At 39.8% G+C, this 23375-nt stretch overlaps 1 protein-coding gene across 1 annotated transcript; it reads left to right on the top strand.

The window, feature by feature from the left end:
• Window positions 1–8467: 8467 nt before the first annotated feature.
• On the top strand, window positions 8468–18103 carry ccn1l2 (cellular communication network factor 1, like 2). The gene is made up of 5 exons (XM_084087288.1): window positions 8468–8779; window positions 11353–11566; window positions 12264–12599; window positions 14757–14956; window positions 17558–18103. Exons 1-5 carry the CDS (start codon window positions 8699–8701, stop codon window positions 17861–17863), a joined length of 1137 nt encoding a protein of 378 aa, XP_083943414.1. The 5' UTR covers window positions 8468–8698; the 3' UTR covers window positions 17864–18103.
• The last annotated feature ends 5272 nt before the right edge of the window (window positions 18104–23375 follow it).

The following is a 23375-nucleotide window of genomic DNA, read 5'->3' as shown; positions in this document are numbered from 1 at the left end:
ATAAAGACACCTGTCCACCCCATACTATCAGTAAGAATCCAACTACTAACATGGCCAAGACCAAAGAGCTGTCCAAAGACACTAGAGACAAAATTGTACACCTCCACAAGGCTGGAAAGGGCTACGGGGAAATTGCCAAGCAGCTTGGTGAAAAAAGGTCCACTGTTGGAGCAATCATTAGAAAATGGAAGAAGCTAAACATGACTGTCAATCTCCCTCGGACTGGGGCTCCATGCAAGATCTCACCTCGTGGGGTCTCAATGATCCTAAGAAAGGAGAGAAATCAGCCCAGAACTACACGGGAGGAACTGGTCAATGACCTGAAAAGAGCTGGGACCACCGTTTCCAAGGTTACTGTTGGTAATACACTAAGACGTCATGGTTTGAAATCATGCATGGCACGGAAGGTTCCCCTGCTTAAACCTGCATGTCAAGGCCCGTCTTAAGTTTGCCAATGACCATTTGGATGATCCAGAGGAGTCATGGGAGAAAGTCATGTGGTCAGATGAGACCAAAATATAACTTTTTGGTCATAATTCCACTAAACGTGTTTGGAGGAAGAAGAATGATGAGTACCATCCCAAGAACACCATCCCTACTGTGAAGCATGGGGGTGGTAGCATCATGCTTTGAGGGTGTTTTTCTGCACATGGGACAGGGCGACTGCACTGTATTAAGGAGAGGATGACCGGGGCCATGTATTGCGAGATTTTGGGGAACAACCTCCTTCCCTCAGTTAGAGCATTGAAGATGGGTCGAGGCTGGGTCTTCCAACATGACAATGACCCGAAGCACACAGCCAGGATAACCAAGGAGTGGCTCTGTAAGAAGCATATCAAGGTTCTGGCGTGGCCTAGCCAGTCTCCAGACCTAAACCCAATAGATAATCTTTGGAGGGAGCTCAAACTCCGTGTTTCTCAGCGACAGCCCAGAAACCTGACTGATCTAGAGAAGATCTGTGTGGAGGAGTGGGCCAAAATCCCTCCTGCAGTGTGTGCAAACCTGGTGAAAAACTACAGGAAACGTTTGACCTCTGTAATTGCAAACAAAGGCTACTGTACCAAATATTAACATTGATTTTCTCAGGTGTTCAAATACTTATTTGCAGCTGTATCATACAAATAAATAGTTAAAAAATCATACATTGTGATTTCTGGATTTTTTTTTTAGATTATGTCTCTCACAGTGGACATGCACCTACGATGACAATTTCAGCCCCCTCCATGATTTCTAAGTGGGAGAACTTGCAAAATAGCAGGGTGTTCAAATACTTATTTTCCTCACTGTATAAGACATTCTAGACAGTCAAAGCACAATATTCATCATAAATCAATAAATTAAGTAAAACAGCAACATGATTCATTCATTGTATACTGCAGTAAATTTTTAAATATATTCAAAGGAGGAATTGTTTATAGTGGAACAATAGCTTGAAATTCATTCCACAGCCATGGAGCATAGTAAGAGAAAGATGATTTTCCATGCTCTGAATGTACCCTAGGTACTACTAATTTAATCCCATTAGATGATCTGGTGCTATAGTTCTTTCTACATAAACATAGAAGACTAGTAATGTAATTTGGAAGCATACCCATCAATGTCTTTACAATAAATACTAACATATGTGATTTCCTTCTTTGATATAAAGAGCACTAACCCAAATAGTTGTACAGCAAACAATGATGAGTACGTGAACAAGAATTTGTTATAAAACGCAGTGCAGCATGATAAACACCATCCAGCCTTTTCAATAAATATGTAGAAGCATGCATATAAACAACATCACCATAGTCTAAAATAGGTAAAAAAGTACTCTGTATTATTCTCTTTCTAGCTGTAAAGGAAAAACATTTTTTTTCCCGAAAAAGAAAACCCAATCTTGGTTTAAGCCTTTTCACCAAGTAATTAATATGAACATCAAAGGCTAACTTCTCATCAAGCCATATTCCTAAATAGTTAGTGTGTAATGTTGGTGTTTGAGCATAAACAACACCTGCAAAATTACAACGCTCAAAGATCAAAGCAAAGGGAGATATTTTCTTTAACAGAAATTTGTTTTTAAGGACTAATAAACGGCTGGTAGAGACTACACAACATTCCTCCCTGGTTAGTGACATCACTAACCCTAAAATGTACATAAACCCCGCCCCCGGGACACGATTTTTAGATTATCAAGACAGAATATGCTAATCAATGACTAGAAGATAGTTAACTCCCCATCAGCTAATTCATCAACTAACAATGTCCTGTTGCATTTTACATGTTATCATTTCTTCTTGAGTCTCTCCATCTTTGTCCAACTCCTGTTTGAACATAAAAGGCTGATATTTTTTTACATTTTTACTGCATGTGTGTGTGAGGTAATCGGAGCTGTTAACACACAAGCTCTTGAAGCTCCGCCCTCTGCGCCGGGAGCAGCAGCTCATTTGCATTTAAAGAAACACAAAAACGGCCTGTTTTTGCTCACCCTCAAAAAGTGACGAAAAGTGATTTTAACATGCTATATAAAAATATCTGTGGGGTATTTTGAGCTAAAACTTCACATACACACTCTGGGGACATCAGAGACTTCATTTTCATCTTGTGAAAAGGGCATTATAGGACCCTTTTAAACATTACCTAATTGTGTTCTAATCCTGCAGATGGTTCTTTTAAGAGTTTATAATGTGTCAGCGTTGCTATAATATCTCTCTGTAAACATATCCTCGCGCTCTGTTTTGCTTCTCCCGGTGAGTCAGTCATTGAAGCACAAATTCCATTACAGTGCTTTGGAAAAAACAAGCCTGCCATCAAACACACTTCACACACCCAACGTCCGGCTGACTCACTGCACCCTCTTATCCATCTTTGACATTAAATTATGTGTTTACAAGCACACTGGCCTTAACAGAGATCACTGGATTGACATAGACACAAACACATAAAGCCTTTAATGAGATTTCTTTATTAAGTTCTGTGGAACAAAGTTTCTGGTTACATTACAAGATTTTGTCATTTCTGAAGAAATTTCTGAAGTGTGAGTGTAAAAGTAGGATGTTTGGGTGGTTGCAGGTGCTCACTTAGAGCCCACCCCAAATATAATACATGAATATGATATTCTGGTCATTAAATGTGACTTATGAAGCCCTGACAGCAACTGTCATGGTTCATGAATTCACTGACTCATTCTCTCTCCCTGTGTGTGTGTGTGTATGGGTATGGCTGCTGATTGCTGCCGATCAGATCATCAGCGCCAGCTTCTGCTGATCAGCTCTGTTATTTAAAGTCCTTGCCATCCGCCTTGTGTTTGTCAGATCGTTTGGAGTTTGCTGTGTTTGTGTCCTGGTCCCGGCTGTCTTTGTGGTCCCTGCGTTTCGTGTCTGGATTACGGGTTCTGTCTATCCGGTCGCTCTTCCTGGTTTTCCATGGAGGATTGGGTTGCCCATTTGCGTCCCTGCGCTGCCAAGAGAGACTGTTCCCGGGCTCCTCTATTCATCGGACCCACGTCATCCAGTTGTTTTCACACTCGCTACTGAATCCTCTTTCATTGACCCTGACAGAACGATCTGACCATCAATGGATTTAGCGAGTGCGTCCGATCTAAGAGAGTTTCTGTCCAACAACAGTGCTCGCATGGATCATCAAGAGGAACAGATGGCTGTTACGGGTCGCGTAGCCTTGGTAGCGCAGCTTTCCGAGCTCACCAACCAACTTCAGCAACTGAGAGCGCCCACTGTGCCACCCCCGCCGTCCGTTCCTCCCACTCCTCCGAACAGCAGTCATCAGCATGTGCTGAACTACCTACTCCTGAAGCATACTCTGGTGAGCCTAACTTCTGCAGAGCATTTCTAACCAAATGCTCGTTCTTTTCCCTTCAGCCCCTGACGTTTTCCACGGAACAGTCTAAGGTGGCATTGGTTATGACGTTACAGTCGGGGTGCGCGGCTCAGTGGGGAACAGTGGTGTGGGAGAACCAACATCCGTGCTGTTCCTCGAAGATGAGGCGGGTCCATGATCGTGCGGTAGCGGGTCGATCTTTGTCAGGATAACAAACCCGTCTCGGACTATTCCAACAAATTTTGGACATTGGCAGCAGAATGCAAATGGAACGAGGAGGCGCAGTGGGACATGTTCCTGCATGGGTTGGCTGACCGTATTCAGAAGGAGATCTTCATGCTGGAACTCCCCACGGATCTCGACAAACTTATTGAATTGGCACTGCGTATGGACGCACGGCTACAGCGACGGCAGCAGTGAGCACGCCAGACTTTGGTTTCCGATAACCCAGAGTATTCCAGGTCCAGCGTCAGCAATACGGTCAGCCCCGCAATGGATCACGAACCCATGCAGGTGGGTAAAGCTTGGCTTTCCCGGGAGGAGAGAGAACGGCGGAGAATGAAGGGACTTTGCCTTTACTGTGGAGCACTTTCTGATGAACTGCCCGGTAAAAGATCAAGCCCGGCAGTAGAGCTGAGGCTACTGTCGGGCGGACTTTCCTTGGAGAAATCCTCATCTTCGACTCTCCTCCCGGTAAGACTGCAATGGGCAACCCAGTTTCACCACTGCCAGGCCTTGTTGGATTCGGGAGCTGAAGGTAATTTCATGGACCAAGCATTAGCACAACCTTCAGGTCCCCATCATTCCCCTCACTCACAGGATTACTGTCAGTGCACTTAACGAACAAGAACTTCCTGACATTTCATTCACCACCGGTCTCATAACCCTCATCACATCGGGGAACCACAAGAAGGAGCTGTCTTTTATGCTTATGGACTCTCCGCTGGTCCCCATCGTTCTAGGTCATCCCAGCAACTCTCATGGGTTGAGTACGCACATAACTCGTTACCAGTGTCGTCCACGGGCCTCTCTCTGTTTGAGTGTAGCTTAGGCTACCAGCCACCTATTTTTCAGAGTCTGGAATCCAAAGTCGCGGTCCAGTAGAGCCCTTGAGACTCTCCTCCAGGTGGCAGTGCGCACTAAGACTCAGGCCGGTCACCACTGGTCGAAGCCTCCCATTTACGTCGTAGGTCAAAAGGTGTGGCTTTAGTCCAAGAATATTCCTCTTCGCTCTGTATGTAACAAGCTAGCTCCCAAATTCATCGGCCCGATGTCACCAAAGTCCTTACTCCCTCCTGCTTACAGGAGAATTCATCCCGTCTTTCATGTCTCCAAATTGAAGCCCGTGTTTCATTCCCATATTATTTCATTCACGTATTCAAAAAAAATAAATCACGTACATTTCTCAGAATATCTCCCTTTATATTCCACAGAAGAAAAAAGGTCTTGAAACGACACAAGGATGAGTAAATAATGACAGAACTTCCATTCTTGGGTGAACTAACACTTGTGAAGAAGAGGTACTTTAGCATCCTTTTAAAAAGAGTACTTGTTATGGATATAATATACTTAAGAAGAATTTACTTGAGTGTGAACTAAATGTAATGTTTTTGGACACTAAATTACATGTTAATTGTTAATTAACATGTTGCTACAAGATTTAAAGTCATCCTATGGTGTAAATCCAGCTTTTAATGTTGTTTATGTGTCTATGTGGTGTTTTTAATATGCTTTAAGACAAACCATGTGTAAATTCATAAGTCGACACCATTGCTGAGTATTTTCTCCTTAAAACTGCAGTGAACCAAAGACAGTCTCAAAAACACGCTTTGAAATCGCTGGTGTTTCTGACGTCACAAACTACCTTGTAACCAATCAGATCAACGTGTGATCGTCAACAAGTGGATCTCTGAGCTGAGTGAGTGAGTGGAGGTGGGGCTCATTTGCATATTCATAGAACTGCGTATACTAAATGAGGCAAGGGTGTCGAGTTACATTCAAGATATTTTAAGGCATGAAGACATTTTTTTTCAAGGAAAAAACTTTTAAATATGTCATTTTGGTGATCAAAGATGAGTTTTAAGGGATACAATTATTGACTACAGAGTGTTTTATAATAATAGATAGATCTATTGTCTGAAATATGGTTAAAGTTTGCTGCTGACTGTACAGACAACCATTTATACACAAGGGATCTCTTTAAACATAAAGGTTGTCCTCAAAATAAAGATCCCTCAATGGTTCTTAGGTTTACCAAAGAATAGTCTAGTCGAATTGAATTGGCTATATTTGGTTTCTCAGATCATTATCTTGGTTTCTGGGCTCTTTACTGCACTAGTAAATTGATATTTTCATAAGAACTAGACAATAAAAAGCATATTATTTAACCTGTGGAGGTGTGCAGTATATAACCTTGTCCACTTGACCTCTTCCTTGGACATGTTTGTCTGGTCCGATAACAATGGCTGGGATTTGGCCAGACTGTCTAATACCAAATGTTCACAACACCCTCGCTCTCTCTCTCCTGGTGTTAATGACCTCTTCTCTCCATCATTCAGCGTGAGAGAGCCAGTGCACATATCCTGCTTTTGTGGGACAGGAATCTCTGGAATTCTGGCCACCTCCTTCTCTTCTTCTTCTTCTTTTTTTTTTCCTTCTTCTTCTTCTCTTCAGGCCGATACACAGCTCCCCCAAATAGTGCAAGAATTACTACTGAGCTGACCCTCCTTTCTTGTGATTGCTATGTCTGGGTATTTGCGTAAAGAGCTGTGTGTGTTCACATACCACACACGCAAACACATGCACACACACACAAACGCACACTCTCTCACACACACAACCACACACTCAAGCTGACAGATCCACAATCAGTACTAAAATCCTGACTGTGATGTCTTTATGCATTCACACACACACACACACACACACGCACACACACACACCTGTTCTCCTCCTACCTGCAGATCATGTTTGGCTTCACTCCTCGCCTGTCTCTCAAAGTTACTCGCTCACATTTCTCGCCCTCTCATATGATTCATTCCACAGTGTTAAAGCCCCACCACACTGAATTTAGGTGGAGATTAGTGTGTCATTTATTCAATTTTAAAATATGTTAATAACAGCTATGATGCAAATCACCTGTTCAGTTCATGTGTATCACTGCACCCCACAGTAGAGCCCAACTATTAGCCTTAGTTTACCAGATTAACCCTTAAATGCATGAATGCTTCGCCAATCATTATTACATATTCAGGTCTTCAGCGACCCGGATCTATATCTAACACAGATCTCTACGTCAGGGGTATAAAACTCTCCTGATATTTTAATAACAACTAAAAGAATAAAATAAAGCACATTTCATTATCTTTTTGATCTAGAAGGGTTCAATTTGAGCAGATGCTTTTTAACATCATCACTGTCATCGTCAGAGCTCATATCTCCAGTACATTAAGCATCTGGCTAATATTCGCAATCTCAACCATATTTGATCATTTTCAACCAATTTTCAACCAATATTTTGATTGCTGACGGCTTCTTCACCAGATACGCCACATCCTTTTGATGCTCCTCAACAGACATTCACAAAAAAACATTATATAACACTTAAATTTAGCATTTACGCTCCCTTTCGAGTGCCATGGCAAATCGTGCTGGTAAATGGAAATCCCAGACCAGTTTCAGTTAAATTTGGTCTCAATTAAAAGAAACAAGTTCAGATGACTTAAAATGTGTCAGTTTTGTGAACTCAAAAGACAAAGAAAGTTCTTTATACTCAAAAAAGTTTATTTGATTGAACTAGTTTGTTTAGTTTAAGTTTGCCCAACTAAAACCAATGAATTGTTTTGAGCATAGGGTTTAATATTGGTTTAATATTGCTACCATATTTTTTTACGGCAAAGTTCTGGCAACTACAGCTGATGGCTTTTTACTTTGATTCATTTTTTAACAGTGTATATTTCTTATAAACAAATCATGCTGATTCAGATTTGTATAAGGTGAAAAGAAAAGTCTCAAAGTGACAGTCGGGGCTGATATATGAATTCTATGAAAGCAATCTCTGGAGATCTCCCTGTTTTCCCATGTTTCTCTTCCTGAGTTTCACAACACAAACCTGAGGCCCAGTGGAGAGCTCTTCCTGCGAATGAATAGAAAACACTTTTCATGTTCTTACAGGACGACAATGAGAATGTTACGTGTGTGTGTGTGTGTGTGTGTGTGTCTGCTGAGTTGTTTATGGGGATTTTCCTTCGCATCTGCATCAGGACTTCCCATCGAACGGAAAACGGTTGGAGTTCCCTTCCCAATTGTTCCACTATCATAACAATGTTTCTTATGCACTCCAGTGCGGCTTTCGTAACACATAACAAATGGCCAATTAAATTGTGTGGTCAGGTGAACACCCTATATTTAAGTGTTTGTTAAGCTTGTATTAAGTGTCTTGGTGGTTTTGTATCATTTCATTGTCGTGTGTAATCCACACTACTGAGACCTGCAGTCTCGTTTTGCAGTTTTGCATTCACACCCTGTTCCCTAGAGGTCCAGCAACACAAATAAGGGATCCCTCATTATGAAGACACACTCCCACTGCTCTCTCTCTCTCTCTCTCTCTCTCTCTCCTCTATAAGGTGTCCTGCCCCTTTGGAAATGCTCTGTGACAAGGCATCTGAGTTTGAGTCTTGCTGTACGTTTAGACACTAGTTTGACTGATGCGCTCTGTATCCGCACTTCTTTTGAATCGCTTACTTAAAAAAGTAGACGAGCTGGAAGACACGCTCTGAGATCTTCGGAGTCCATTAGAAAGTGGATAAACCTGCTTCTTGCATTGGGGATTTGTTACATTTTTTATTTATTTTGGTATTCATTTCTTGGGGGAAGCTTGGAAATGTGTTCTGGAAGGAATCAATGGACCCAGGCCGTTATATGCCTTGTGTTTTTGTCTGTTTTATGCTCATCTGAAGGAGAGGTGAGTTGATCTGATCCTGTACTGTATGTTGCACACATGCCAGTTCACCGACATTGCAAAATAAATCTGTTCATCTTTGATAACTGTGTGATCCCAAAAAAATGATCTTTGGGAAATTACAAACAGTCTATTATTGTTGTTGTACTTTGATAAGTCCTAATGCTCATTCATTTCTCTCTATTTCAGCAAGCTCTATCTATTTTATTCTCAGACATTCTCAAAACTAATAGTTTGTGACGAAGCAAACTGATCAGTTTCCTTGACATATGAAGATTTTAAAAATCCATTTTATATGATTGCATTCATTTTTATTTTTTTGAATGTAAAAATATGCACTTCTGTTCAAAAGTTTGGGGTCAGAAAGCCAAGAAATTAATGCTTTTATTTGGCAAGGATGCATTAAATTGATGAAAAGTGACAGTAAAGACATTTATAATTATATAACATTTCTATTTAAAAAAAATACTGATCTACAAAAACTTTTTATTCATCAAAGAATTCTGAATAAATGTATCAGTTTCACAAAAATATGAAGCAGCACAACTGTTTTCAACATTGATAATAATCATAAATGTTTCTTGAGCATCAAATCATATTAGAATGATTTCTGAAGGATCATGTGACACTGAAGACTGGAGTAATGATGCTGAAAATTCAGCTTTGATCGCAGGAATAAATTGCATTTATAATTAATTTATTATTAATTACATTTATTTATTAAGTTTTTTATATATATATTGCAAGAATATTTCACAAGATTACTGTTTTTTGCTGAATTTTTGATCAAATAAATTTAGTCTTGGTGAGCAGAAGAGACTTTTTTCAATAAAATTTTTTAGAAGATTTATAGAAATTTTAACTATAAGCATGACATTTTGAGATTAGTTCAGGAAAATATTTCTATGGAGATCAGGCAGAAATAGCTCCTAATGGTTACAGCGGCGCAGTTTATCTTACAGTGTATATTTAAGATTCAATTCTACAGTACTATTTCAAACACAGACACCTAAGAGAGTGTTTTATATAAACACAGCCTGACCCACTCATACAAACTTACAAAACATTGGCCTGGCAACTCCTACACATCACAGTGAAAGCCTTTGATTTCTTCTGCTCGCTCATCTCTCACGCTGTTCCCATAGACTTCCAAGTTAGACATCAGTTTTTTTTCTCTTTAAGACTGTTCATAACTTTTTAAAGCTGCAGTCCGTAGCTTTTTTTGGGTTAAAAATTATCCAAAATAAATGTTTGAGCAAGTTCATAACCAGCCAGTGTTCAAAACTCTCTGCTTGCCGTAGCTCGATTCAAAACGGTAAGCTTGTAATAATGTTTTTAATTCCAGTGGTACTGGTGGATTTCCGCGGGAGATTCGAGCATGTCTTTGCGTCATTACGTCACATCTGTCCACATAAAGAAGAGTCTCGGCTAGTCGGCGATGAGTGTGAGGATGCTGAAGGTGGAGATTTATAACCTTTTCTCACAGCACTTGATATAATTAAACTTATCAATTTGATGGCGGATCCAGAAAGGTTCAAACGACGATCGCCAGGAGATTCACCCGCTGTAAAACGCAACCGGCCCATGCGAAAACAAGGACAAATATCGGAAGGGCATTAAATGTCACGCGATGCTGATTAACATTAACAATTTGAGAACAAAGTATAATTTGCACGGTTTGACGTGATATGATAAGCGATCGTTAGATTTAATCGGCTGTTTTTAATCGTAGATTTGAAGATTTAATCAGCGCGATTTACTGCAATGCTTTTTCCCCTTAGTTGGTCAGAACAAAAGTGGATGTTACTTGTTCAGACGACATTTTCCGGTGAAAATTCTTATGTTGGTCATACTTACAAAAAGTATAATCTGTGATTGCGAATGCCAGTATCCACACTGGCGACACTGACAGACGCACATTCCCCTCAAAACATCGGATTCATCCACGCTGTGCCGTGCCGAGGCTCAACACACGCAAAGTTGATAATTCCGCGAATAACTGCAATTGCAGATTTCGAACAGAGATGGCGACAAAGAGGAAAAACTGCGGGCTGCAGCTTTAAAATAATTTACAAAAAAATGTAGATTGGCCTAATCTGATGCCGAAAAGTAAGTCTGATTACCCCTTGACTAACTGCTAGATCTTCAGACACTGTCAACATAATGGCTATGTTTATGCAACAGGCCCCTGATCTTCATGTAATGAAGTGAGTGTAGGTTACACTTTATTTCAATAGTCCACTTTAGACATTCTACTCACTATAAGTAACGTTGCAACTACATGTCAACTAACTCTCATTAGAGTGTTAGTAGACTGTCAGTAAACTGTTAGGTTATGGTTAGGTGTTAGGGTTCAGGTTAGGAGAATAAGTTCACTTGTAGTTGCCAAGTTACTTATAGTCAGTAGAATGTCTGTTGGGAAGCAAGAAGATAAAGTGTTAGCAAATATTAAGCAGACAGTTTACTAATACTCTAATGATAGTTAGTTGACATGTAGGTGCAAAGTTACTTATAGTGAGTAGAATGTCTAAAGTGGACTATTGAAATAAAGTGATACCTGAGTGTATGTTCCCTAGGGATCCCGAGGCTGTTCCCGCCCATGCTCGTGCCCTCGGGATCCTCCCTCCTGTCCGCTCGGGGTCAGTCGGGTGTTGGACGAGTGCGGATGCTGTAAGGTTTGTGCTCAACAGTTTAACCAGCAATGTGGCCCTGACCGACCCTGCGACCACATCAAGGGCCTGCGCTGCCACCTGGGGGCCGGAGGGGACCTGCGCCGGGGACTCTGTAGAGGTGCGACAAACACATGGCATTCTGGGACTGACTGCTTTAAAAAATAATGGGTGATTCTTCAGTTAGGAGAACTTTTCAGTTCCCGATGATTATTTTTAAGAAAAAGGAAAATTATTTTAAAGGAAAAATTATCATAACTTTAAAGTTTTTTCTCTCTCTTATTATTTACTTCTTCCTCATTTTTGAAATGTAAAATAATAATTTAGAAATGTAATATAATAAGCTCTATACATTTATAATAAATGTGTCAAATATGTTAAAATCACGGCATTTTCACTTTAATTTCAATTTGAACTAAAAAGATTAAAAAAATATTTTGGTGTTTGTTTGTAAAATTTTAGATAGATAGATAGATAGATAGATAGATAGATAGATAGATAGATAGATAGATAGATAGATAGATAGTAAAGAATCGTCCCCAATACAATGTTATTACCGTCATTGCAGAGAAAAACTTTAAATGTATAGTCACGTTTTGAGTTTGTTTTTTGATCTGTTCAGGTTTGAGTTTGTTTGTTAATCTTCTAGTCTGTTAATTAGTTCAGTTCTCCTTCACATTCAAATAAAGTGGTTATTACAAAAGTGATTAGATATTTTTTTTAATATGACATAAAATAATATGCAGAAAGTGTCTCCATCAAAGGCTCTTGACTGAGCACTGTGTGTGTGTGTGTGTGTGTGTGTGTGTGTGTGTCAGCTGACGCCCAGGGCCGCCCGTGTGAGTTTGGAGGGCGTGTGTATCAGCACGGCGAGGACTTCCAGCCCGACTGCAGACACCAGTGCAGTTGTATGGACGGTGTGTTGGGCTGCATGCCTGTGTGTCCACAGCACATCCCCGTTCCCGACACACACTGCACACACCCTCGCCTGGAGACGCCACCGGGCCGCTGCTGTGAGGAGTGGGTGTGTGACCATCAGAACAGCATCAGGGAAGAGCCGTCGGACCCCCGTCCTCAACACACCCCGTACAACCACATCAGCAGACTCTTACAGAGCCCTGACAGCTCACAGTCCACCAGGGGCTCTTTTCAAGGTATTACACTTCTATATTTAAATTAGAAATCCCCCTGTAGTCAATAATTTTATCTCTTAAAACTCATCTTTCATCACCAAAATAACCCCAAAATCCAAATGCCTTAAAATAGCTTGAATGTAACTCATATAGTACATTTGAATATGTACAACATTTAGTATACGTGATTCTATGAATATGCAAATGAGCCCCGCCTCCACTCACTCACTCAGCTCAGAGATCCACTCGTTGACGATCACACGTTGATCTGATTGTAGTTTGTGACGTCAGAAACACCAGCGATTTCAAAGCGTGTTTTTGAGACTGTCTTTGGTTCACTGCAGTTTTAAGGAGAAAATACTCAGCAATGGTGTCGACTTATGAAAATATGTATATATAGTTTTTTATAAATCTTCATTTCAGTTTCAGTTCTAGTTATTTTAGTGCATCGAGTTAAATTAAACAAAAATGAGAAATGCGGCCTTGGCATCTACATGAAAAATGGGTAACACTTTACAGTAACAGGGCATGAATAATCATGTACTAAAACCTGAATTAATTGTTACTTCAACATGAACTCATGATTAGTGAAGATATGAACTAATCATCAACCAATGAAGAGCGATCCTTAACTATGACAGGAGTCATAATGATTCATGCATGAATAGCAGCAGCCTTAAACATGTTAGTACGTTTGATAGTTAATGCATTAATTAACGTTTATGGGTAAATTAAATCAATCAGTCTCTGTAAAAATAAATAAGAAGAAATTTTAATTAAACATATGATTTAATACTGCCACAATTTAAACTGTAAGATCATAATCTGCCATTTGCAGCATTGACAAATAATTGGAATGGCACATATGATTATTTTGCCATTAATTACACAGATCCATCTAAATAAAGGTGGAAAATAGACTAATAACTACCACTAAAAACATAAAGTAATGGTTTAGCATGACTGTGTCATGACTTTACTTGAGGGGACACATCATAATTAATTCAGTGTTAACTAGCTCATGATTTATCATAAACTTACAATCAAATACACATGTACTACAACTAGTATTCAGCCCAGTTAAGTGTTGTTGTGTGGTCCAAGAACGGAGGTACAGTCTCATCACACCTGTGTCTGGATGGAGAGTGAACTACTGATCCCAGCAAACGTTCCCCTGACCGTAGCTCATGTTTCCTGTTTGCCTATTTTTTGGGAACCGATTCCTCAGGAATTGTTGTAAGTCACAGTAGGTTTAGTTTGATGGGAAAGAGAATATCACAAAATAGATTAGGACCATTTAAGATAACTTATTAGTGTATTTAGTATTTTCTATGTTTGATAAGGAGGACCAGTGAAATTAATGACAAACTAATCCTGTGCCTTTCAGTAATGTCTATGATGAAGCTGCTGATGTCAATAGTTTAAATTATGACTAATAAATAGTTTAAATGTGTTTCAAAGTCAAAATATTTCATATTTATTCTTACAGAGCCTGATTGATTTATTTGACCCTAAACGCTAATTAATGCATGACTGTACTAACATGTTTAAGGCTGCTGTTATTCATGCATGAATCATTATGACTCCTGTCATAGTTAAGGATCGCTCTTCATTGGTTCATGGTTAGTTCATATCTTCACTAATCATGAGTTCAGTAATCAAGTAACAACTAATTCAGGTTTTAGTACATGATTATTCATGCCCTGTTATTGTGAAGTGTTACCGAAAAATGTAATGAATGTCCACTGAAAGCAAGTTGAAGTGAGAACCCATGTAACAAAATACAAAATAAACAAAGACCTGACTTGAAATGTGACCTTAAAGTCCCCCTGTGGTGAAAATCAAGTTTTTAATGTTTTTTATATGTCTATGTGGTGTTTTTAAAATGGCTAATTTGCATATTCATAGAACGGCGTATACTAAATTAGGCAAGGGTGTAGAGTTACATTACGTTTAAATATGTCATTTTGGTGATCAAAGATGAGTTTTAAGGGATACAATTGACTACAGGGGGACTTTACCAGTATGCAACCTCCTAGCAGCCACCCAGAACCCCCTAGTAACTACCCATAATGCCCTAGCAACCACTCTGAATCCACTTTAGCAACAGTTAAAATACCTTAGCAACCACAAAGGTGAAATGTGTTCTTTATGGCTGTTTTCTCATTAACCCTGCAGAGTGGGCGTCTGTGCCGGTGTCTCTGGTCCCCTTCCCAACATCCGAATGTTTCCCACAGACCACCGACTGGTCCGAATGTTCTGCTTCCTGCGGGTTTGGCATCTCAAGTCGTGTGAGCAATAGTAATGCACAGTGCAAGCTGGTTCGAGAGACTCGCCTTTGCCAGATCCGAGAATGTGACATCACTCCAGCTATGAAGGTGAGATGTAGTGAAATGAGTAGACATACATAATGTACATTAAATCATCTATATACCCATACACTTTTTTCCTAAGACTTCCACAGAAGATATATGTACTTTTTTTCTTATTATTCTTATCCACTTCTATTATTGATTGCAATCAGGATGTGAAGAGTGTCTCAGCCAATATAACTTAAAGTGCTTATGAAAAACATCGCCCGCCTTACCTTAAATATTGAGCAGTTTCTGACTAAATCCGTCCAGTTAGTTCACATATTTAATGTTAAAATTAAAATGATATCAGTTTGCACGTCACAAGGCAACACACGGACTGGATCAGAGCTGAGAGTGGAGTGAAAGCAAGTTCCACAAAAATCACACAGTAATCCGGATTCACTCCGGGTTTTCCATTTCCCATCACTGGTCAGAGAAACCAAAGACTTTAGATATACCCGGGCTGCGTTCCAGTCCAAAATTGTCATGCCCTTCACTCGCTAACTTCCCTCCGTCTCGTTCACGCGGATGTACGCCGTTGCTTACGTTGCACGAGTGCAACTGGCGGAAACTGCAATGGGCTGAACTGGAACGTCCTAAGTGGAGTTGATTATTTAAAAAAAAATTCCCTTTAAGAATTTGTTTAATGCAGCATCCAAATGTATATAGGTGTATTTGGGTTGTTTTAAATTTAAAAATATATAATTAATATATCATAGAGTTGTTTGTTGTGGTGGTGATTAGACGAGATCTGTGGTGACGTCACAATCGTACTGCATTCTGGGACATATAGGTGCCTGAAGTGTACATATGAAGTAGACTCGGTCCCTCGGTCAAAATCGAGGGAACGAGGGTCTGTCCATATAAACTTCCCTCGTCCACTTCACGAAGTGGAACGCACTTCAAAATGGCGGCAGGGATTCCCCCGAGGGGAAGTGCTTAGGGAAGTTCGCAAGTGCGTTTCTAAAAGTGGACTGGAACACAGCCCTAGTCCAAAATTGTCATGCCCTTCACTCGCTAACTTCCCTCCGTCTCATTCACGTGGATGTACGTCATTGCTTACGTTGCATGAGTGCCCACTACTGGCAGAAACTGCAATAGGCTGAACTGGAACGTATAAGCCCTTGATCACTTACCCCGGATTTCCACCAAAATCCGGAACGGCTGTGGAACGGCTCCACTGCGTGTCGGCTCCGTGCTCCGTCGTCCTTCAGTACCCACCAGGTCCGGATTTGTTTGTGGAACGGCTGCGGCCATGACTGACAGCTGAAGTCACGAGGACCCACAAGATCTCGCGAATTCACGCATGATCGCGCGATATAAGTGCTGAATTGCTGCGGAGCTCTCCGGCATCCAGCAAAAATAGAAGCTCTGCGTATCTGCTCCGGAGGGCTGCGGATCGCCGGAGTCGGAACGCAGCCGTTCCACAGTCAGTGAAAATACACACATTGACTTTAATGGAAACCTATTGACTCCGCCGCCGTTCCGGAGCGGATCCGCAGCCGTTCCGCAGTTGGTGGAAACTAGGGGTTAGAATCCACTATGGGGTTGATGTATTATTTATTTTCTTCCCTTACGAAATTGTTTAATGCACCATTCTATATGTATAGGTGTGTTTGAGTTGTTTATTTTTTTTTTTTAAATAATTAATAATATATCACAGAGTTGTTTATGGTGGGGTAAATTAAACGCAATATGCGTTGACGTCAGAATCGTGTTGCATTGTGGTATATGGAGCTGCCTGAAGTGTACATATGAAGTAGACTCACTCCCTCTGTCAAAATCGAGGGAGCGAGGGTCTGTCCATATAAACCCCCCTCATCCACTTCACGAAGTGGAACGCACTTCAAAATGGTGGCAGGGATTCCCTGGTCACCGTGATTTTGCCAAGTAAGACATGTTCCTGGATCAACATATTTTGTTGATCCTGGAATAACATTCCTGTCCCAAAATTAAGTCCTTACCATATCCCTACCCCTAAACCTAACCCTAGCCTTAACTATTCCCTAAAATCAGAGGGAAATGACATTGAAGCACCTCACCCTGGTTCTAAGCCTAAACTTGACATAAACTGTAAACTTGTCCCTCAAATCTGATTGGTTGATTGGAAAGTTGTTCCAGGATCAACAAAGATGTTGATCCAGGAACATGTGGTACAGTACTTTGTGAAATCACATTCAACGGGATTACCCCGAGGGGAAGTGCTTAGGGAAGTTAGCAAGTGTGTGTCTAAAAGTAGACTGGAACGCGGCCCAAGATGGTGCACTGACTCATATGACTATGAATGTGAGAAAATAGGCTTGTTCGGCTTGAACCGGCGCTGCACAGACCGATCGGTGAATGACATCAAAGTACCGCGAGAGCGAATAGAAAGTAGACGGCTCCTGTGCATTTGAATTGCTCTCGCTGTACTTTGATGTCATAAACCGATCGGTCTGTGCAGCGCCGGTTCAAGTCGAACAAGCCTAATGCAACACGCAATATGGCGGAATAAGCCCTGCCTTGTAAATATAATGGTGTCAATGCAGGCCGATCAATAATATTGTTGAATATTAAATTAATGTCTTCATATGGAGGTATTATCTCTATTATTAATGTTTCCTGTTGCTTTGTAATGTCATTCAGAGAGGAAAGAAGTGTCGACGGACAGTGAGGTCTCGGGAACCTGAGCGGATCACGTTTGCCGGCTGCTCCACGGCCCGCCGCTACCGGCCTCGTGTGTGTGGTGTGTGTGTGGATGGCAGATGCTGTCAGCCGTCCGCTTCCCGAACGGTGCGTCTGCGGTTCCTCTGCCCGGACGGAGAGAGCGTCACACGTAACGTCATGTGGATCCAGCGCTGCCGCTGCAGCAGAAGCTCCTGCAGGGCTCAGAGAGAGCGCTCCTCGCCTACCGTCAGCCTTCACAACGACACACACACCTTCTCTCGCTGAACACACATAACGCGCCATTGTTGCATGATGGCTAAAACTCACTTTTTAAAGGGTTAGTTCACCCAAAAATTTAAATTAGCCCATGATTTACTCACCCTCAAGTCGTCCTAGGTGTATATGACCTCTATCCATCATAGAAGTGCATCTATCCATCATAAAAGTGCATCTATCCATCATAAAAGTGTATCTATCCATCATTAAAGTGTATCTATCCATCATTAAAGTGCATCTATCAATCATAAAAGTGCATCTATCCATCATAAAAGTGCATCTATCCATCATTAAAGTGCATCTATCCATCATAGAAGTGCATCTATCCATCATTAAAGTGCATCTATCCATCATAAAAGTGCATCTATCAATCATAAAAGTGCATCTATCCATCATAGAAGTGCATCTATCCATCATAGAAGTGCATCTATCCATCATAGAAGTGCATCTATCCATCATTAAAGTGCATCTATCAATCATAAAAGTGCAGGGTTAGGGTTAGGGTTAGGGTTAATAAAGGCCTTCTGAAGTGAAGAGATGCGTTTGTGTAAGAAAAATATCCATATTTAAAACTTTATCGACTAAAATAACTAGCTTCCGGCAGACGGCCGTAAGCATTGATTTATGGCGAAAGAGTAACACTTGAACTTGAAGCACAGTGTAATGACGAAAGTAGAAGAAAGAGCAAAACAAAACACCAGTCACAAATTAAAAGTCTAAAACGACAATTTTTAAAGAGAAATATGGGAGGAGCTTGAGTTTGTTTGAACCGCAAGAGCTTTCGCTACTCCAACATCCGACGTCATAATTATGGATATCTTACACAAACGCATCGCTTCTCTTCAGAAGGCCTTTATTAACCCGCCAGAGCCTGTGGAGCACTTTTATATTGGATAGATGCACTTTTATGATGGATAGATGCACTTTTATGATGGATGGATGCACTTTTATGATGGATGGATGAGCTTTGGTGGACTTCAAAACAGAAACAGCCATTCACTGCAATTATAAAGCTTGGAAAAGCCAGGACATTTTTTAATATAACTCTGATTGTATTCGTCTGAAAGAAGAATGTCATATGATGACTTGAGGGTGAGTAAATCATGGGCTAATTTTCATTTTTGGGTGAACTAACCCTTTAACACTCAATGGACGTCTCCCGTTCTCAGGGATGTTTCCTGAACTATAGAATAGTGATCTTCCCCTCTCAGCTGCAGCATTTCTGCTCTAGATTTGTATACAGTTATTGCACTTTATGTATTTCTCGTTTGCTTTGGCCTGTTCCAGTGTGATCGAAACATTGAAACATGCCCGGGTCACATTTCTTGACAGGTTTCGTGAGATTTGCCCAATACTGTCCTCATAGGCACCTGGATATACTGTTGTTTCCACATCTTTCTGCTTTTATTTATTCTGCTGTCTTTGGCTTTGAAGTGTTTTATTGTATCTCGAAGGATAAGTGAATTTATTTGGCTTGAGATTAATGACTTCCTGGCACTCGAATGTTAAGAAAATGCACTAGTAATGAGGGTGGTGAGATTGTGTTACAGATATTATGTACATCATTGAGTGAGTTACCAATGGAAACTGTTTCCGACACAGAATAAAAAATAGGCTAAAAAAGGTCGACTTTTTTCCTAAAATTGTGAGATATATTCACAATTGCAAGTTATACCATCAGATTTGCTCGCAATTCAGACTTTACAACTCGCAATTCAGACTTTACAACTCGTAATTCTGACATTATAACTCGCAATTCTGACATTATATCACGCAATTCTGACATTATAACTCGCAATTCTGACATTATAACTCGCAATTCTGACATTATAACTCGCAATTCTGACTTTACAACTCGCAATTCTGACTTTATATCACGCAATTCTGACTTTACAACTCGTAATTCTGACATTATAACTCACAATTCTGACATTATAACTCGCAATTCTGACATTATAACTTGCAATTCTGACATTATAACTCGTAATTCTGACTTTATATCACGCAATTCTGACTTTACAACTCGTAATTCTGACATTATAACTCACAATTCTGACATTATAACTCGCAATTCTGACATTATAACTCACAATTCTGACATTATAACTCGCAATTCTGACATTATAACTCACAATTCTGACATTATAACTCACAATTCTGACTTTACAACTCGTAATTCTGACATTATAACTCGTAATTCTGACATTATAACTCACAATTCTGACATTATAACTCGTAATTCTGACATTATAACTTGCAATTCTGACATTATAACTTGCAATTCTGACATTATATCACGAATTCTGACTTTACAACTCGTAATTCTGACTTTATAACTCACAACTCTGACTTTATTTCTCGCAATTCTGACTTTATTTCTCGCAATTCTGACTTTATTTCTCGCAATTCTGGCTTTATAACCGCAACTCTGACTTTATTTCTTGCAATTCTGACTTTACAACTCACAACTCTGACTTTATTTCTTGCAATTCTGACTTTATTTCTCGAAATTTGTGACTTTATAACTCACAACTCTGACTTTATTTCTCGCAATTCTGACTTTATTTCTCGCAATTTGCGACTTTATAACTCACAACTCTGACTTTAATGCAATTCTGACTTATTTCGCAATTGTGATAAAAGTCAGAATTGTGAGAGAAAAAGTCGCAATTATCTTTTAAATTGTTTTATTCCGTGGCGGAAAACAAGCCTCCATAGTTACCCGATTAAGGGGTAAAATGAAGATAAGACTTTTTTTTATATATATATCATTTTTTGCTTTTAAACTAATATATTTTCTGTCCATTCTTTATACTGCAGAGTTTTTACTCTGTATACAGATGTCTTTAACGAGTTTGTGTGTGACGGAGACTTGCGTTGGTCTTTTGTACAGTGTACAGGCTTCACTACCGGTGGAGTGACACTTTGAGACTGCTTCATTTTTCGGGGCATACTTTAAATCCTAGACGCTCTCTTGTATAGGAGTGAACGACTATATGTATTAAGATGTTGAATAATGACTTTGCTGATCAGTTTGTGTCACAAAAAATAAAACATTTTCAGGAAAGATGCTTGTCTGTAACTGATTGTTTCTGTGGTTCTCAACTAGGGCACCTCAACAAACTTCAGGATGACTTAAAATGCTTTAAATTAAATTATATTAAATGACTAACGACGCTAAGAAGCGTGCCTCAAAAAAAAAACAAAAAAAAACAAAACCTTACTGGTGTGAAACTTGAGACAATAAACACTGGCACTGATATATTTTAAGACATGTCAGGGAAGTTGCTTTCAGTTAAAACAGCTCAAACATGCATTATAGTCTGGGACTAGACCTAAGCCTTGTCTGTGAAGCTGGGGGTACATCTTTTTTGAACTGTTGTCTTATTAAAGAACATACAAAAACTAGATGAGTAGGGTTTGATGACAGACTTTGATGTTGGCTTTATTGTCAGAAGTTTTCATTGGTATCACTTTATTTTACAGTCCTCTTCCCCATGTACAGTACATACATATACTGTACTTTGTACTAAATATAGTAATTACATTAACTGCCTAATAACCCTGAACCTAAACCTAACCTTAACCCTGGTAGTCAGTCACCTTACATTTATTTTTATAAATATAATTTTTTTTTATTAATAAAAATGTATTTTACTATTGATATAAAATACTGATTTTGACTGTCTGTCTGACTGACTGTTTCTAATATTATGGTTCATTGGTTCCTTATGGCGTAGTCACATTTGTTTTAACTTTTCTTGTTTGAAAAATACAGCAATGATAACAATTTTTCAGAATAACCTTTGAATAGATAATGAAAGGCTTTTATTTTTGGACTATCCCTTTAAACTTACTTTACATTCAAGAGAAAAAGACAAAAGGACACAGAGAGAGAGAGAGAGAGAGAGAGAGAGAGAGAGATAATGACTGTTGGTTGAGGTCTCTCACTCTTTTGGCTTTGCAATACAAACATCACAGCCAGCTTTCAGATTCCTCACTCTCCTCCGCTAAGCTCTTCTTCCTCCATTATACTCATATGCATATTGCCCTCGATCATCTCTTTATGCAGTTTAGAGGATCACTAAAACCCAAACCACATAAAGGCCTGTTCACACTAAGGACGATAGTCATTCTAAATATGAAAAGCAGTCCAGCACAACTATAATGAGAATGACACAGAGGATTGATATCGTTGGAATCACTTTCAGAACGTTTTTTTTTTTTTCAGCTGGTGAACCATGAAAACATTGACAGCCAGTCAGAATCCGTCCTGCTTTAACCAGCGCGAGCATTTAAAGTGACAGACGACAAAACTGCAGTGAGCTTATAATAAACAGAACGATATTGTCCGCTGGTGTGCAAACGAATACAGTAATATCTTCATCTTTATAGTAGTATGAACAGATCTTTAAGGCCCACTGAAGTGCCTTTAAACGCGCATCATTGTTCAGTGTGTTGACGTTAATTTCCACTGAAACAGGAAGACAGGGCGGGGCATATCGAACAGCTCCTCCCCTTTTTTTGGAAATAGCCAATAGCGTTTAGTTTATATCACAGCTCGGCCAGAGCCGCTGACCAGCAGTTACCTCATAATCTCCTCCATATCACTTTAAAATACAGCATTCTGTGCAGAGCTCAAATGGGTCCGATGCATTTTCTGGTCTGAGCGACTCGAGCTGCGGCGGTTCGAGTGACACAAACGTGAAACCAGACTTCATCCACCCCGATGGAATAAAGTGTATATATATAGTGTACTTTGTGCCATTAACCATGTAGAAAACAGTAAATGTGTGAACAAGTGACCGATTTCAGCCACAGCTTCATTTTATAATGGAGCTTCAGATTCTAGAGAGCATTTGATTGGACAGAAAATCTGATTAGAAGCTGAAGTGCAGAGTGATGTCATTAAAATCATTGATCCTTATTGGCGGAAGTGAGAGACTGTAAGTTTTGAACGCTTATATCTTCTAAATGTGAATTTTGTCATTGTTTTGGAGCAAACTAGCTTATAGATAACAGTAAGGCTAACATGTTCATACTAAAAGCCAAAAAACTTCATTTCACAGGATGTTTTTTATTAAATAAAGTTAAAGAATATACTTCATATACTGTAACTGCTTGCCATCGCCATGGACACCAGCCTGTCTGGACTGCCGACGTCATCGCTGATGTAAAATGTGCCTGTTTGCTTTAAGGGCCTCACATATCCCTAAAGGAACTTGTTTGCCAAGTCGGAGTAACTGATCTAGAGACAGCTCCTAGAAGCCACTGTAAACTTTAAGATATGTACCTTGACAACAACAATCTGAAAACAAAGAGAAAAGACGCCATAGTAGCACAATTCATGACATTAAATAGCAGTGGACCTTTGGGTTTTAGTGTCATGTGACACAGTAAAGGATCCATAGCAGCGCTTTTCATGAATGGTTTACAAACCTGAAAGATCTTTTTCCCTCAATAAAATGTTCAGAAAATGTTGTTTATCCACCTCAGGTGGTCAAACTAAATGTTTTATGAG

The sequence above is a fragment of the Abramis brama genome (assembly GCF_963993115.1).
Source record: "Abramis brama genome assembly, chromosome: 16".
In the NCBI taxonomy this organism is placed as follows: Eukaryota; Metazoa; Chordata; class Actinopteri; order Cypriniformes; family Leuciscidae; genus Abramis; species Abramis brama.
Note: the sequence above shows the minus strand (reverse complement) of the source record. Positions and strands in the feature narration are given on the sequence as shown.